At 38.1% G+C, this 16,042-nt stretch overlaps 3 protein-coding genes across 14 annotated transcripts; 1 reads left to right on the forward strand and 2 right to left on the reverse strand.

Annotated features, from left to right (window-relative positions):
• Positions 1 to 4,783: 4,783 nt before the first annotated feature.
• On the reverse strand, positions 4,784 to 9,551 carry LOC145125420 (uncharacterized). Of its 12 annotated transcripts, none has more exons than XM_079060878.1 (9): positions 9,393 to 9,548; positions 8,694 to 9,298; positions 8,458 to 8,608; positions 8,203 to 8,256; positions 7,810 to 7,884; positions 7,540 to 7,733; positions 6,760 to 7,433; positions 5,706 to 6,505; positions 4,784 to 5,250 (listed from the first exon to the last, which is right to left on the reverse strand). In XM_079060878.1, exons 2-6 carry the CDS (start codon positions 8,695 to 8,697, stop codon positions 7,697 to 7,699), a joined length of 321 nt encoding a protein of 106 aa, XP_078917004.1. In that variant the 5' UTR covers positions 8,698 to 9,298; positions 9,393 to 9,548; the 3' UTR covers positions 4,784 to 5,250; positions 5,706 to 6,505; positions 6,760 to 7,433; positions 7,540 to 7,696. The 12 variants fall into 12 exon arrangements, 9 of the variants coding, with proteins under 9 accessions (XP_078917004.1, XP_078917010.1, XP_078917008.1 ...); XM_079060884.1 differs by lacking the exon at positions 9,393 to 9,548 and having other exon boundaries at positions 6,760 to 6,845; positions 7,222 to 7,433; positions 8,694 to 9,344; XM_079060882.1 differs by lacking the exon at positions 9,393 to 9,548 and having other exon boundaries at positions 6,760 to 6,845; positions 7,029 to 7,433; positions 8,694 to 9,344.
• A 628-nt stretch (positions 9,552 to 10,179) lies between these two features.
• On the reverse strand, positions 10,180 to 10,902 carry LOC145123740 (transmembrane protein, putative (DUF679)). The gene has a single exon (XM_079058946.1). The coding sequence runs from the start codon at positions 10,865 to 10,867 to the stop codon at positions 10,247 to 10,249; it is 621 nt and encodes a 206-aa protein (XP_078915072.1). The 5' UTR covers positions 10,868 to 10,902; the 3' UTR covers positions 10,180 to 10,246.
• A 1,781-nt stretch (positions 10,903 to 12,683) lies between these two features.
• Positions 12,684 to 13,568, forward strand: LOC145127675 (uncharacterized). Its single transcript, XM_079062827.1, has one exon. It carries the CDS (start codon positions 12,684 to 12,686, stop codon positions 13,566 to 13,568), a length of 885 nt encoding a protein of 294 aa, XP_078918953.1.
• The last annotated feature ends 2,474 nt before the right edge of the window (positions 13,569 to 16,042 follow it).

Here is a 16,042-nt window from a genome sequence, read left to right on the forward strand (position 1 = left end):
ATTGCAGTACCCCTCACTCGTCTGACGAGGAAGGGGGTGGATTTCCGGTGGGGCCCCGAGCAGCAGAGGGCGTTTGAGACCCTCCGTCAGCGTTTGTGTGAGGCACCAGTCTTGACTCTTCCGGAAGGAGTCGAGGATTTTGTGGTGTTCTGTGATGCATCCATCACAGGTTTAGGGGCGGTCCTCATTCAGAGAGGACGAGTGATAGCCTACGCATCGCGGCAGCTGAAGCCGCATGAGACGAGATACCCTACGCATGACTTGGAGCTGGGGGCGGTGGTGTTCGCCCTCAAGATATGGAGACATTACCTCTATGGGGTCCGCTGTACCATTTACACGGATCACAAGAGCTTGAGACATATCATGGACCAGCCGAACCTGAACATGAGGCAGCGCAGGTGGATGGATGTAGTCAAGGATTACGATTGCGAGATCCTTTACCACCCTGGTAAAACGAATGTGGTTGCGGATGCTTTGAGCCGCAAGTCGGCTGGGTCTTCCACCCCTGCGGTAAGTATGAGGATAGCCGTGGATTCTCCGCTTGTGAGTTTGATCAGAGATGCCCAGGTAGAGGGCATGCGACCAGAGAATTGGAAGTTGGAGAGGATCAAGGGTGAGAATACCCGGTTCGTGCAGGATAGTCGGGGACTATTGACTCGATGCGGTCGGATTTGGGTTCCGATGTCTGGTGGGGTTAGGCAGACGGTTATGGAGGAGGCTCATAAGTCTCATTTCTCTATTCACCCGGGGGCCACCAAGATGTACCAGGATTTGAGTTTGAGCTATTGGTGGCCGTGCATGAAGCGAGAAATCGCTTGGTACGTCGAGAGGTGCTTGACCTGTAGGATGGTCAAGGCCGAACATCAGAAGCCGCATGGCAAGCTGCAGTCCCTGGAGATTCCCATGTGGAAATGGGAACAGATCACGATGGATTTTATTACCAAGTTGCCGAGGACGGCAAAGGGGTTTGATGCTATATGGGTCATCGTGGATCGATTGACCAAGAGTGCCCATTTCTTGGCTATACGGGAGAGCTCATCGGCCGAGAAACTGGCCGAAGTATACGTTCGCGAGATCGTGTCTCGCCATGGGGTTCCCGTTTCCATTGTCTCTGATCGGGATGTCAGGTTTACCTCCCGCTTCTGGAAAAAGTTCCATGAGGAGCTGGGCACGCGGTTGTACTTCAGCACAGCATTCCACCCGCAGACAGATGGCCAAAGCGAGCGGACTATTCAGACCCTTGAGGACATGTTGAGGGCATGTGTCATTGATTTTGGTGGGAGTTGGGATTCTCACCTACCGCTGGCGGAGTTCGCCTACAACAACAACTATCATTCTAGCCTTGGCGCCCCGCCATTCGAGCTGTTGTACGGGCGGAGATGTCGTACCCCGGTTTGTTGGGGTGAGGTTGGTCACAGGGTCATGGTTCGGACGGAGGTGGTCTTGCAGACTACCGAGAAGATTCAGCAGATTAGGCAGCGACTGCAGACCGCTCAGAGTCGGCAGAAGAGTTACGCCGACCGGCGCCGCTCCGAGTTAGAATTTCAGGTCGGTGACATGGTACTCCTGAAGGTCTCGCCTTGGAAGGGTGTGATCCGCTTCAGGAAGAGGGGAAAATTGGGTCCCCGTTATATCGAGCCATTCAGGATTATTGCCAGGGTTGGCAAGGTGGCTTATAGGCTTGAGCTACTGGAGGAGCTCAACCGAATTCATAGCACATTCCATGTTTCGCAATTGCGGAAGTGTATTATGGACCAGGAGGCAGTAGTATCGATGGATGATATTCAGGTCGATGAGCGCCTGAATTACGTAGAGAGGCCTGTAGCCATCTTGGAAAAGAAGAAGAAGATTTTGCGGAATAAAGAGATACCTTTGGTAAAAGTGCAGTGGGAGCATCAGAGGGGATCTGAGTGGACGTAGGAGCCGGAGGCAGAAATGCGGGAGCATTTCCCGGAATTGTTTATTCCAGCGGACTTCGAGGGCGAAGTCTAGTTCAAGTGGGAAAGAATTGTAACGCCCCGATTTCCAAGTATTGTTTAAATAAGAATTTATTTGGTTTCAAGGCCTACTCGACGAGTTGGTTGCCCTACTCGTCGAGTAGCAACGGGTTTGATACGCGTGTTTAGTGACCTACTCGTCAAGTCCATGAAGGGACTCGACGAGTAGGAGCTGGCAGGTGAAACCCTAAATCCCAGGGTTTTGCACCCTATTTAAAGGAACCTCAGCCTCCCTTGGCCTCTTTACAGTCTTTGAGAGTTCAGTGAAACCCTAATTCGTGTGGTACTCTTCTTGGTGTGATTTAAGCCTTGGAAAGAAGGTTGGCTAGGAGGGAAAAGCTTGAAGAGCAAAGGAGTTGAAGCAAGGAAGGTATGGGAAGCAGAACTTACCTCAGCTAGCATCTTCTGGAGGTATCAAGTTGCAATCTTTACTTCCCTTTCCTTCTAGATCTCTTTTCTTTTGGATGAGTTTTAGGGTTTTATGGATTTTGAGTTGAGATGGGGAGCTATGGGCTAGATCTGAAGTTGTAACTTCAGATCTGCACCCTTCCTAAGTCCTAGAGTCATAAAGTTGCGGGTTTGGGGGTGATTGAGACCCTCCTTGTGCATGTAACCCCATTAAGAGCTTAGAATTGCCATTAAGAGCCTTTTTAGCCATGCATACACGTAAAGTTTGCAACTTTACGTGAAAAGCATGCTCTAGAAGCTTGGATCTGTAATTTGGAGCCATTGCATGGCTTAAATGATTCTGTATGGCTTAAGAGCTGAAGGAACTCGACGAGTCGCAAGGTTGACTCGACGAGTCGTATGAAGATGGCCTTGAACTCGACGAGTTGGATGAGCAACTCGGCGAGTTCGATGAAGATTGCCATAGACTCGGCGAGTTGTATGAACAACTCGGCGAGTCGGATGAGTTTTCTCCAGGATATGTATGCGTGTGTATCTGTCGAGTTGCAAGAAGGAAGCTCGACGGGTGGCCTTAAAGTTTGATCGAGAATCGGAAGAACTCGACGAGTCACCTCGATGACTCGGCGAGTTGGAAAGTGCTTCAAGGAACTCGGCGAGTAGCCGAGGGTACTCGGCGAGTTAAGGTCAACATGGACTGTTGACCTTGACTGAGGACTTTGACTTTGACCAGGGGTTGACTGGTGGGTTATGGAATACCTTATAAGGTTAAGGACTTATGGGTATAATTATACTATGGTAATAGGTGGTGGAGTTTGTGGCAGTGATCCGAGGGTTAAAGTTTATCTACCGAGTCGACATCTGCAAGGTGAGTTATCCTCACTATACTAAGGAGTCTAAGGCACCAAGGCCGGCCCATTGAATATGTTATCCTAGCAGTGTTAGATGTTGAGTATGAGTTAGTGTTGCATGTTAGTGGTTATTCCAGTTAGGTAGATCTGTAGGACTACCTATGATGTTATATGATTATTGCATGCTCAATAGTTATGTTATATGTTACATGTTATGTGGGATGGGTTGAGGTTGTACTGCTCCGTGCGTTAACCAACAAACCCTAGAGTATTCCAGATATGAGCTGAGGGCCAGGCAAGGCATTCTAGACTCATACTGAGGACTCGAGAGCATTCCAGATACGAGCTGAGGGCCCGGTAGGCATTCCAGACTCGTACTGAGGGCTCGATGGCATTCCAGATACGAGCTGAGGGCCCGGTAGGCATTCCAGACTCGTACTGAGGGCTCGGGGGTAATCCAGCTCGTAAATCTGTGGACCCATTGCATGCTGTTTCAGTTTGTTATGATATGTTATTACTAATATGGTTATGTGGACTGTATGTGTATCGGTATTTTGGGGGTAACTCACTAAGCTTTCGGGCTTACAGTTTCAATTTATTGTTTCAGGTACATCAGGGGATCGCGGCAAGGCGAAGGCATGATCGTACAGCTCCTCACATTGTGTTTATGTTTCTGGGAATACTCTGATAAATAATATTTTGAAAACAAAGTTGTAATGTTTCGATGAACTTGACATATTTTAAAAGTTTAAATTGGTTTGAAATTTTTGGGTGTTATAAAATAAAAGTATAGTAGCAAAAGTATGAATTGGGAAAAGTTAAAAATGGCAAAAGTACGAATTAGAAAAGGTTAAGACAAAAATATAAAGTAATAAAAGTAAAGTGTCAAAAGTATGAATTAGGAAAATTTACTGTTAAAACTATTCATGTGCTTTAATATATATATATATATATATATATATATATATATATATATATATATATATATATATATATATATATATATACTAGTCGTTATCCGCGCAAAGCAGCGGCGGCATATAGTTTGTTTCGACGATTAGTTTCAATTCATTGTTTATTTGTCTATCTTTAAATATGTTTACATGAAAAAAAGATGAAATTAACACATTAAGATAAGAACACAATGTATCTTTAAATTTGTTTACATGAAAAAAAAAATATGAAATTAACACATTAACATTTTTAACTATTATTTACGAAAGGATCTTTAATAAACTCATTAGACACGACCTTCAATTAACACATTGACATTTCTTCATTGTTCATTTTTATAAAGTGCATTATCTTATATTTGGATTTTTGTAATTATGAGAGAGTATTTGTAAGTAAAAAAAGTCACATGAGAATTAAGTCAATTAACACATTGTTTCCATTTTAACAATTATAAACTTTGATTTAAATATTTACTATCAAATGAAAGAGCTTAAACAGTTCTATGTTGCATTCAGTGTAATTAAATGCTAACAATCTTCTAAATAGGATGTTGTATAAACTCATTAGCCACAAACATTCAAAAGTGAAGTATTCTTTTTGAATTTCAATGCAAACGTCTATAGCCACACAAGGAATTAGGGAATGGCAGGTAATAACAAATTCTGATCTCTCTAGAACAAATAAGTAAAAACGGGTAAACCTATGATGTGTTTATACAGGAAATAACATCATACTTTCCTTGATGTGTTTATTATAGGATCCTACTTTTGTTTCAATACAAATACAAAACAACTTTTCACTACATTTATTTGAGTTTTTACCATCGTGAAGTAATAGCATAACATGATGAACCTCTTATCTGTTTATGCATGAAATAGCATCATTGGACAGATTTGCCCCTAAATGGCCAAGTTGACCGTTTGGCCCCTCTCGTTACCGGTACCACAAGACTTCTAAAACGATTCAGTTCTCGGTATCGAATTTCTACCCAATTTGGTATTCGGCAATCTCGAGTTGGTAGCAGTTCCGTCCCATGCTCATCCCTATGAATGATTATTAACAACAGGAAATATAAACCTATAAATAAAAACAAATTTATAAATCCAGATTGTAAGTGTATCGATTAATCATACATAATTAACACATTTTATCCAATTATTGTAGTTTAATCTTACATAGTTAAGAGTTTAATCAAAAAGTTTTCAATTTTCCCATATAATCCAATAGCATGCTACATCGTGAAGTTGAACAATTAAGTTTAAAAAAATTTCAGATTGTCTTTTTTCTAATTTGAACATAGTTTTCAAATTTCCAACTTAAAATATATATTTCAATGTACTCTCCCTAATTGAACAACATATTTTTCAGTATTTTTTTTATGAATATCGTTTCTTACAACATCATACTTAAACAAAATAAAGTCTGATTTCATGAAAATCATTTTCTATATCAACTCATTTGAATATCAAAGGTAGGTATTTAACAAATGATAACAGACCTGTTTGGCTCTTTAGGCAGTATGAAAGTATGAGAACCATTTACTTTTCTCCTTCACTTGACACTCAATAATCCAGATAATGTGAGAAGTTAAAGAAGATTTTAACTTGGAATGACCTAGACATCAAGAAAAAGAAGGAAAAAATTCTACCGATCAACTAATGTACCCACACCCACACGACCAAGTAAAGAAAGAAATACCATAATCTAAGGTCCAATAATCGTCGTAACCGATCTGAACCAATATTAGACTTTGACCATCTTTTCTTTGTATGATTCAGCTTATTTCAACCACCATTTTCCTTGATCCGATGATACAGGGGCATAACAGATCAGACCACAATATTTAGGGGTTAGTTGGTCATACCTTAAGTTATGGGTTGTTACCATCTCCATATGTATGTGAGAGACATGATGTGGTAATGCCTCTTACTCTTTGCTTTCTTCTTCGGTTATAAAAAATATACAACACGGGTCTGTAAAGTAAAGCAACTTTGAAAAATTCAAATTTTAAAACATATATATATATATATATATATATATATATAAAATCAAAAAAAACTTAATGCACGTGAAAAGCTTTTTCCCTTTGAATTTTCAAAGAAAACCTGAAAAATAGCAACAAATTAATGTATTGATACCCCAACCATGACATCAGGTGATAGCTTGTAAGGAGGGACACTAATTGCCATTAGATCGTAGAAGTGCAGGAGTGTCTCTGTGTTATGATATAAGCTGCGTTTCATTGTATTCAGAAAGGTGAAATAAAGTTGGACTCAAGTTAAAAACAGCCACTCCAACCTGATGATAAGATGGATAGCTCCAGTTAGTATTTGGAATAAAAAAATAAGCAAACAATCAATCATCAGTTATTGGAAAGTCGTGACCGGAAGATATGTTGGTGATGAAAAAGACAGAAACATTAAATTTGAGTTAAACGCATACAATCGGGACAATTTATCATATAAATAGTGATACACATGCATCCATACAGTTAAAAAGGTTGTTTAGAAAGGGAACATAAATATAAAAGAAAAGAAAAATGAAATAGAAACCTGGTCTACTTCTTATTTGACCTGTTGTTTAGGGTTCATAGTTGGCCAGTGGTGCAGTTCAGATCTAAAGAAATCATCAACATAACCTAAAAAATAAACTCATCAAAAGGAAAACCTAGATAGATCAGTTATGGTCAGATATGAAAAAAAAAATAGAGTCAGAAAAAAGGCAGATAATGGATCAAAAGATTCTGTTTTAACCTAACCAAAAATCAAACAAAAATCACGACATTTCTAGGATAATAGTGAAGACAAATCAGGAATATTACCTTTTAATAACTTTATAATGGTCCATAAAGAGGATAGGATGGGTAGGTTATGTTTGATGGTGGTCACCACCACGAAGTGGTGATAGTGGTGGAGGATGGCATCTGCCATGCTTCCCTTGTTTCTTCATCTCTCATGAAACTCGAGAGACACACAAACATAAAAGGAGAGAGAGAGAGATAGAGAGAGAATCACCTAAAACTTAATCAATCATCTTAGATCTTGACGCAGAGGGAAGATATCGGCAGATGAAGATGGACGGAAGCGCAGATGAACCTCGACGGTGGCTAAAAGAAACATTTATAGTTTTTTCTTTATGTATGATTTTATAGACAACAATTGATCTCCACCATTTCCAAAGTTTTTATTCGACTTTTGCACCCTATATGAAGGTTTTTGAGAAGAACCTGAAAGTTTAATATCATATCCATATTAAAACAATGTACACTGCCTATATTGGTAGAAAGGGTAAAGTGAGTTGCTATTATCATAAATTTTCCATAAAAGAAATACCCGTTGGATTGAGGACTCACTCGTGCTTAAGCTAAGAAAGGGCTTTTCTTTGTCAATTTCATTAAAAATGTCCCCAAAAGGTTAACTTCAGTCAAAAATCTATGTTTTGCTAAAGTTAATGCATAGTTTTATCAGTTCCTACACCGACAATTTACTTCTACAACTTGAAACTGACAATATAAAAGAAGACCAACCTGATTAAAAGGAAAACAAGTAACCTTTGTTAAGAGTGTATGTGTTACAAAAAAAAAGAACAAGAATTGAACTTACTTTTTTGGGCATACCCAATGTTCTTTTTGCCAAACCTGGGAATAGTCGCTCATGTATTGGTTTGGGGTACAGGTCCTGAAAAGTAAAAACTTTATCTAATGTAAAACAAAAGTCTAACCGACTCATGATATCTATTTGGTTTCATTCTTAATCATGTGGGAATGCAATGGATACCTACTATCATACGATCAATCAATAGATTTTGTATTTCACTTAATTTTATCTAAAGATTTTAGGTGAAATTTGGCGAAAGCTTTAGGGTTGTGTTCTAGTGCAGCAACCCAATTCTGATCAATACCTTTCTTTAATAGAAGGCAAAATGAGTTTATAACCAATTACCAAATATCTAATTAATGTTCACATGTGAGAAAAATTGATAAATAGCTCACACACCTGATGGATTCCAGCTTCAATTTTCTTTTGTGCCTCCACATCAAAAGGGTATGCCTAAGAATGAAAACAGTAACAGAGCATCAGATTAAGGGAACGTCTCTCTGATTTGGACCATTTTACCCCTACATGTGGGCAGGTCATGTTGTGATATTGCTGTTTTTTTTCAGTCTCTCGTATAGTGGAACATTTTGTCCCTAGGTGTTTGCTTTGGCTACTTCTGGTGCTAAGTGTTTGAGGTTTGGGTTCTCTTCTTACCTTCTTTTTCTAGTGGCCTCTTTGATGTCATGTTCTTCATTGTTTTCAATTGTTTTGGCCTTTGGTAATGGCTGTGGATATGTACTGATGTGGTTATTGGTTTGATCTTGCTGTAAAACCTGCTTCCTTCTCCATAATACTCCACCAAATCCTTATTTATTATAAAAAAACACAAGTTAAAACCTCAAAAGAAGAATATATAAATCCAAATGAAAAAAATAGGATCAAAATCATACGCATGTTAACAATCACTCTCTTCAACTCCAAAATTAAACCCTACTTCCATCTCTCTTCTGATATACAGAGACAAATGAAAAAAAAAATGAAGCAATAATCACCAAAGTCGGTAAAGCTTTTATTGGTTCGGCGACATAGCTACACTTGGGTCAACAATGAAGGAGGATAGTGTTCTCTGGTAGTTGACGATGGTGGGTTTGATAGAGGTGAAGTTAGGTTAAAGGAACGGGGAGAAAGTATGTTCAATAGAGAGAGAGAGAGAGAGAGAGAGAGAGAGCGTATTCTTTAGATGGATGGTGCAGTGGTGGATTTCATACGAAAAAGGAGGTAGTAATTTGAATGAGTCTACTGATTTGAATCATTCTCCCATGTTTTAAGCAAAATTAGGATAAAGCTGGTCAAGATAAGGCATTCAAAATCAAATTGGCATGTATTGCATGACATGGTTGTATTATTAACTTAATGATTTGAACGTCTTAGGCTAAAGGGAGTGATAGCACCCTTAGCGCCTCGCAACATCATTTTTTTGTTGTCACGTCATTTTTTTTGCCTTCCACCTCACTAACATTTTTTCCTTAGCATTTCATAGGGAGTGGTAACACCCCTACAATTTCTTAAAAAAAACAATTTTTTTAAATAAAAACATAGGGTCAAAAGGTAATTAATTGACAGTCAAAGTCCAGCAACCAATCACAAACCTTTACACTTTCTCTCTCTTCACGCTGCCTCCTTAGCGAGCTAATCTTGACAACTTGTTTGGCGACTGTTAAGGGATGGTGTACCATGTCTTAGCGAAAGTTTTGGCGAGAGGGGTGACGAGGCCACTCCCTCAAGCCTTAATCTATTTTTAGAAATAATAAGATTTATATAATAATATAATAATATAATAATATATATATATATATATATATATATATATATATCGGGAAAAGTTAGTCGGCATGTTGTCATAAACTCATAATATGAGTATCCTTGGTTTCATAGTATAAAATATAATAATTAACGTAAGTTCATTTTTCTTTTTCCTATTATTTTAAATGTAAATCAAACTAATTTCAATCCTCTTTAATAAATAATTTTCTTTTGCCACATGTCACACTCTCATTGATTTTGTCACATATCATTTTTTGGTTATTTTCAATTAATTTTTACAAATGATATTTTGTGGTTTTTTCATTTTATTAATTTCCATATAATATTTAAATTTAATAATTACAATAAATATAATAATAAATGCATATCAATTTCATTAATTGATTTCTTTCTAATTTTAAAGTTTTTAAATTAAAGTCTCATTAGTTTTCTTTGTTTATTTATCTAAAGTATTTGTTTAATTTAAAAGAAAAACAAACAATTTAATTTTAATAATTCAATATTTTTCTATTTTTTTCTTATAAATTCATACTTCTCAAATGTTTATAATTTTATATTTTTTTCTTTAAAATAAACTCATGTAATACATGGGTCTTACACTTAATAATAAAATAAAACAAAAAATAATTTTAGATTAAAAATAATTTTAGATTAAATGGATGGGTTTCAAGTATTTACATCAATCTGTAATATTATCTCGCGTAACTGGATACCCGATCCCATGTCTTCTAGTCGGAAAAACAACAAACAAAGCACTGCAAATAAGACCGATGCCGATCGGAACAATGTCCAAAACCTCCTGACCTTCACGTCCCGGCGACGGATAAAAACAACTCACAACATTCCGATCCCTCAACGCCACCGCTCCAAACACCAACACCGACAGCAAAGCGTGCACCCAATCGATCAATCTCAGCCGGTATTTCCTCAAATCGATTAAAATTTTCGGATCGTAATAGTCGAATACCCACATCCCTTTCAAAGTTGCGAATCCATAGACGAGTTGGCCGTCGTCGGACTTGATGCTGTCGGTAAAGCAGGCGAGGAAGGACGAGGTCGCCAAGAGGATGAGGAGGGCGGCGGTTAAGGGGCGGGTGGCGGCGTCGCAAGAACCGTTGTTGGTGAAGATGGGGGTTAGGAGTTGGAAGGCTAAGAGGGTGCCTGTTGGGAGGAGTTTGGCTAGGTTTGCTGTGCTTGTTAGTGTTTGGGAGATGGCGGTGGATGATGATGATGGTGGTGGTGGCTGTGGTTCCGGTGCGGTGGTGGTTGTGGTGGTCGATTGTCTAGCTCTTGAAGACATGGTTCAGTTACAGGATTGTTATGTAGAGAAGCGAATTTATAGAATTTGAAAAAGATTATGTATTGTATTGGCGTGTGGGATTTGTATGTACCTAATTTATAGTATTTAATTTGTTCTTCAAAATTATTTATTTTTAATTACATTAGATAGATAAATAATTAAAATTTAGGATTTTTATTTTTAACCACATAAACTGGTATTGAATCATTATATTATGGCAAAATTTGTTTATTTATGTTTTACCTATGCTAACATGACATGTAATGTAATATCCAATACACATCAAACAAACTGAATACTATTAGTTATGACTTATGAGTATGAGATATTAACCTCTCACTAAATGCGTTATACTTTTGAATGCCGTAAATAAACAAATAATGCATTAAAAGCAAAGTTTTGTGTAACTGTCTTTCTGTATTGCTTTAAAAAAAGGTTATGGAGATTGTGTTTTGATTGAGAATGAAACGTGTACATTGCCATGGAGGTTACTTGAATGGCTTAAACTTCAATGGAAGTGATTTCTTTAATATTTGGAAAGTTTACGTTTTATTTTTATGTATTTAATTCCTTAATTAGTAAAGAACGGATGCATCCGAGAAAAATTGGCTTGAGATTTGACTTTATTCAATTATCGGAAAATCCTACTTTGTTGGGGACGATGCTTTAAAGAAGAGAGATGATATTTCCACTTATCAATTTGATGTTCCACTTAAAATAATTTTTTTTATTACAATTTTACCCTTATTTTGAAATTTACAAAATATGATGAGATATAATTAATCCACCTCTTATCCTTAGCAAATTTAAGCGCTTTCTTTATTTAACACTTACCAAAATCAATTTGTTTCTATTTTTTATCTTTATTTGTCCTTACAAAAATTAGTTTGTTTTCTTATTTATTTATCAAACCGTTAGGAATGTTCACTAAACCTGTGTTGACTGTAAAATGGAGCAAACATTGTTGGGCTCCCCACGACCCACCTCCTTCCCACCACATTTAGCCCAATCTAGTTGCTTTGGCCCATTCCCTTATACTAGGCTATCCACTTCCCCCCAACGATCAAGCCTCCCAATTGCAGGTAAGTACCAATGGTCGATCGTCCAGAAAAAGACGTCGTACTCAAGCTCTCTCTCCGACAAGAAATACATAATTACCAATAAAGCCCTCTTCAATGATGGAGATGCGAACACGTCAGAGCTACAAGCTCTCCGATCGGATGCAGAGCCAACATCTTCCCCCAAACCACCTGATTCTAATAAAATATCGAAAATTAGTGAAATTGAAGCAACTGCTGAAATCGGTGCCTTCATTGGATTCGAGATTGACACCAATAATAAAATGTTGGCGGAAATCCTTGGTGTACCTGGAGAGTTCAGCGTGCCCAAATGAATTTCCTTTCAATCAACATAAGGGGAATCAGGGAGAAATACAAGGGAGAAATATAAGATTGATTGGGTCAGAAATTTGAAATAAAGGCATAGAGTTTCCTTCTTGGCAATCCAGGAAACACAAATACTAGAGGCTGAGAATATTGATGCTAGAGCTTGTTGGGATACAGGAGACTTCGGAGATAACCGTGTCAACTCAGCGGGGAGGTCTGGGGTCTGTTGAATATGTGGGACAGTAATTTATTCAATTCTATGGAGGTGATTTCCTCCAGACATTACTTAATCAACATTGGAACATGGAATGGTATTAGGGAGCATTTGATTTTCGCTAATATATACGGGCCTCAATCGATTCCAGATAAAGCAGCACTGTGGAAGGAGTTAACATACTTAAAAAAATTCTAAGGAGGGTATTTGGATTATGATGGGTGATTTTAACGTGGTGAGAAGGAGGGAAGAGAGGCTTAATTCAATCTTTTGTCTAAGAGCAGCTAGTGACTTCAATTCCTTCATTCATGATAATAGCCTTGTTGATCTGAAAATGGGAGGTCACCGTTTCACATGCTTTCAGAATTCAGACCTCAAGCTAAGCAAACTGGACCGGTTCTTAGTTTGCCCAAGTTTTTTGAATCACATACCTCATGTCTCTGTCACTGCCCTTCCAAGAGAAATATCAGACCACTGCCCTATACTTTTATCATCCTATCGCAGAGACTTTGGCCCACCCCCCTTTAAATTCTTTAACTCCTGGTTGTTGAGGGATGGTTTTGAGAAGGCTTTTATATCCAATTGGAATAATTTCAGTGGTTATGGCACACCTGACTTGTACCTAGCTGCTAAACATAAGCACATCAAGAAAGGCTTAAAAGAATGGAGGGCATCTGACCACCCTAAGGAGGAAAACGAATTGAATCGACTCAAGAAGCTAGTAGACCACCTTGACTCAGAAGTTGAGGTAAGGCAGTTAACAAGCGATGAGATTGAGGCTAGGAGTTCGGGGTACAGATCAATAATAGAGCTGGAAAAAATCAAGGCTCTTGATCTTAGACAAAAATCTAGGATCAAATGGGCAGTTGATGGAGACGAAAATACAAGGTTTTTCCATGGGTATATAAACAAAAACATTTGTAAGAGCAAGATTGATGGCCTTCTAATCAATGGTGAGTGGTGTACAGATCCAGAAATCATAAAAAGGGAGATTTACTCTTTTTTTGTTGATAAATTCAAAGAAAAGTGGCCCGTTAGGCCGAAACTTAAGAGCCAATACTTCAAGGAAATCTCAACTGATGTGTCACAACTAGCAATTTAGGGTTTAAGATGTGAAGCTTGCTCACAACAACTTCTTCCATGTGACCTTGCAACACCCTATCTAAGGAAATCTCAACAATGTGATTCAAGCCGAAACAACCTCATGCAAGTCCAAATCCCTTATTGGACCAAAACCCCTCTTTGGGCCCTAATGGGCCGAAAACTACCATTGGACTCTAAATTGGGCCGAAAAACTTTTATTTAACATTAGTGGGCCGAAAACCACTAATGGGCCTTCCATTAAGCCGAAAACCACTATTGGGCCTCCCATTGGGCCAAAAGTTTTAATGGGTTGTCATGGGGCCGAAACCTCATACTTGGGCCCTATTTGGGCCGAAAACCTCTTAAATGGACCTAAAACCCTCCATAGAATATTAGTGGGCCAAGAACTCTCTTGGGCCAAGCCAAAAATTGGAATCACCCTTGTTGGGCTACCCTTTTTGGGCCAAAAACCCTCCCTTACTCGGTTAGGGCATTGAACAAAAAAAAATAAAGATGGACAATGAGCTTACCACCACATCATTGTCCAACATGCCTCCAAGTTTTGACCACCAAACATCTAGGCAACCATCTAATCATCTTTAGGAGAGTCAACTCTCCTTATCTACCCTCCCTCTCTACCTCTCGGCCAACACACACACACACTCATACACTTCACAAATCTCATTCTTCCTCACTAAACACTCAAGAAGCAACCTCCTTATTCTCTCCAAATTTTCGAGCATCATCATCTTCAAAGACCAATCCTAGGCTTTCTTGGTAAGTTCTATACTAAAATCAAATGTTTTACTTCATATTTATGCCAAAATCCTTCCATTTACACTTTTATTTTTGTGTATATGATCCTTAGAGCACCACCATTTCGAAAACCTCTCCAAGGCACAAGCTAGGCTCGAAAGTTTCTACTTCTTCTTCTTCATCATCTCAAAAATTCCCAAGGTGAGCTTCAATACCCCACTCCTTTTCATGTTTGTCATACTCTTTGGGGGGGGGGATACAAGTCAAATCTAGTTTAACCAATAGATAATTGCATGTACCAATGTGTAATGTGTTTAACCTCTGAGTATTTGCATGAACATGAAGTTTATCTTATGCATCTTCATAAAAATCATGAGAAATGTGTTTGTTAACATATATATTGCATGGAAACTTGTGGATATGGGTTATACACTCAAAAATAGCAAATATGAGTGTTGTGTTCAAACATGTATAACCTAAACTCAAAAATCAGCTTTCAACAGAAAAGTTTTGGTCTATTTACATACTTTTTTGACCATCTTAAACTCAATATTTTTCAAAAATGTTTATTATTCAAATAGTTCATGTTTATACCTTTCTAAGGACTACTTGCACGCGTTCATACAATTTTTCTACAATTTTTGGCGATTTTTACAAAACTGCCTATCATTTCAGAAATAATTTCGGACCAGTCTATGAAGAAGAATATTTTCACACTGGTTTGAGACAATTAAAAATTATAATAAAAATTATGAACAAAGTAGACTCAATTTCCAAACTCCCAGAGTTTACGGATCCAAATTTCGACTTACGATGATTTTTCTATAATTTTTATAAAAACAGAGTCTCCTGGAGGGAGAGCGGGGTAATTGTGTATAGATCTATACGGGGTTGACACCTCCACACCTGAGCTGTTCGCTACAGCTAGACGGGCCAGTCTAGGGTGACAAATATCTTTAGAAACCGACGCCTGAAGAACATCAAGACAGGCGCGTTAGTCACATTAGCATGGTTGTAACGACTCACATAGAGGATAACAATATTATTCGAATTTACGAGGAATAAACACTCTACTAGTTTTACAAAATACAAAACTATGTTTCGTCTATTTGGTAAAGAAATATCACCACTCTGGTCTTAGGGTTTTAAGACCACAACTCGTTATATACAGAAAATATAGGATTTTCTGGGAACACACTCTTTTCAAATACAAACAAAGGAAAATAAGAAACATGCATGCAGTTACACGGTTTTGGAATGAAACTCACAACTACGTTTTATAGAAAATATTGGACTTTCTGTAGTTTTACAACTTATTATAAACATAGATATTACAAAGTTTTTCCTGCAAATATGCTTATGAACTCACCAACATTCTATGTTGACGCTTTTCAAAATGACTTGTATTCTCAGGGACGCAGTGAACAGGTACTCGAGCCTTGGATCTGGATATTTTGCTACCTTTTTGATGCATCATACTTTATGTTATTTTCATGTAATCGAAGAACAAGTACAATTTGTAAAAAAATGTATGTTGGTATCTTTAATGTATGATGTTTGGTTGCTATGTTTCATTCATATTCAATTGTTATGATAGTACACAATGAAGTCATCCGCCCCCAAACATTTCCGCTGTTCTGGTTTGGGGGTGTGACATGATAACATGGAATTTCTTGATTCTCCTATCTCCTTCAACGAAATCAAGAATGCAGTGTGGGCGTGTGGTAACGATAAGGC

This window comes from Lactuca virosa, chromosome 7 (genome assembly GCF_052849685.1).
Source record: "Lactuca virosa cultivar CGN04683 chromosome 7, Lactuca_virosa_CGN04683_v6, whole genome shotgun sequence".
In the NCBI taxonomy this organism is placed as follows: domain Eukaryota; kingdom Viridiplantae; phylum Streptophyta; class Magnoliopsida; order Asterales; family Asteraceae; genus Lactuca; species Lactuca virosa.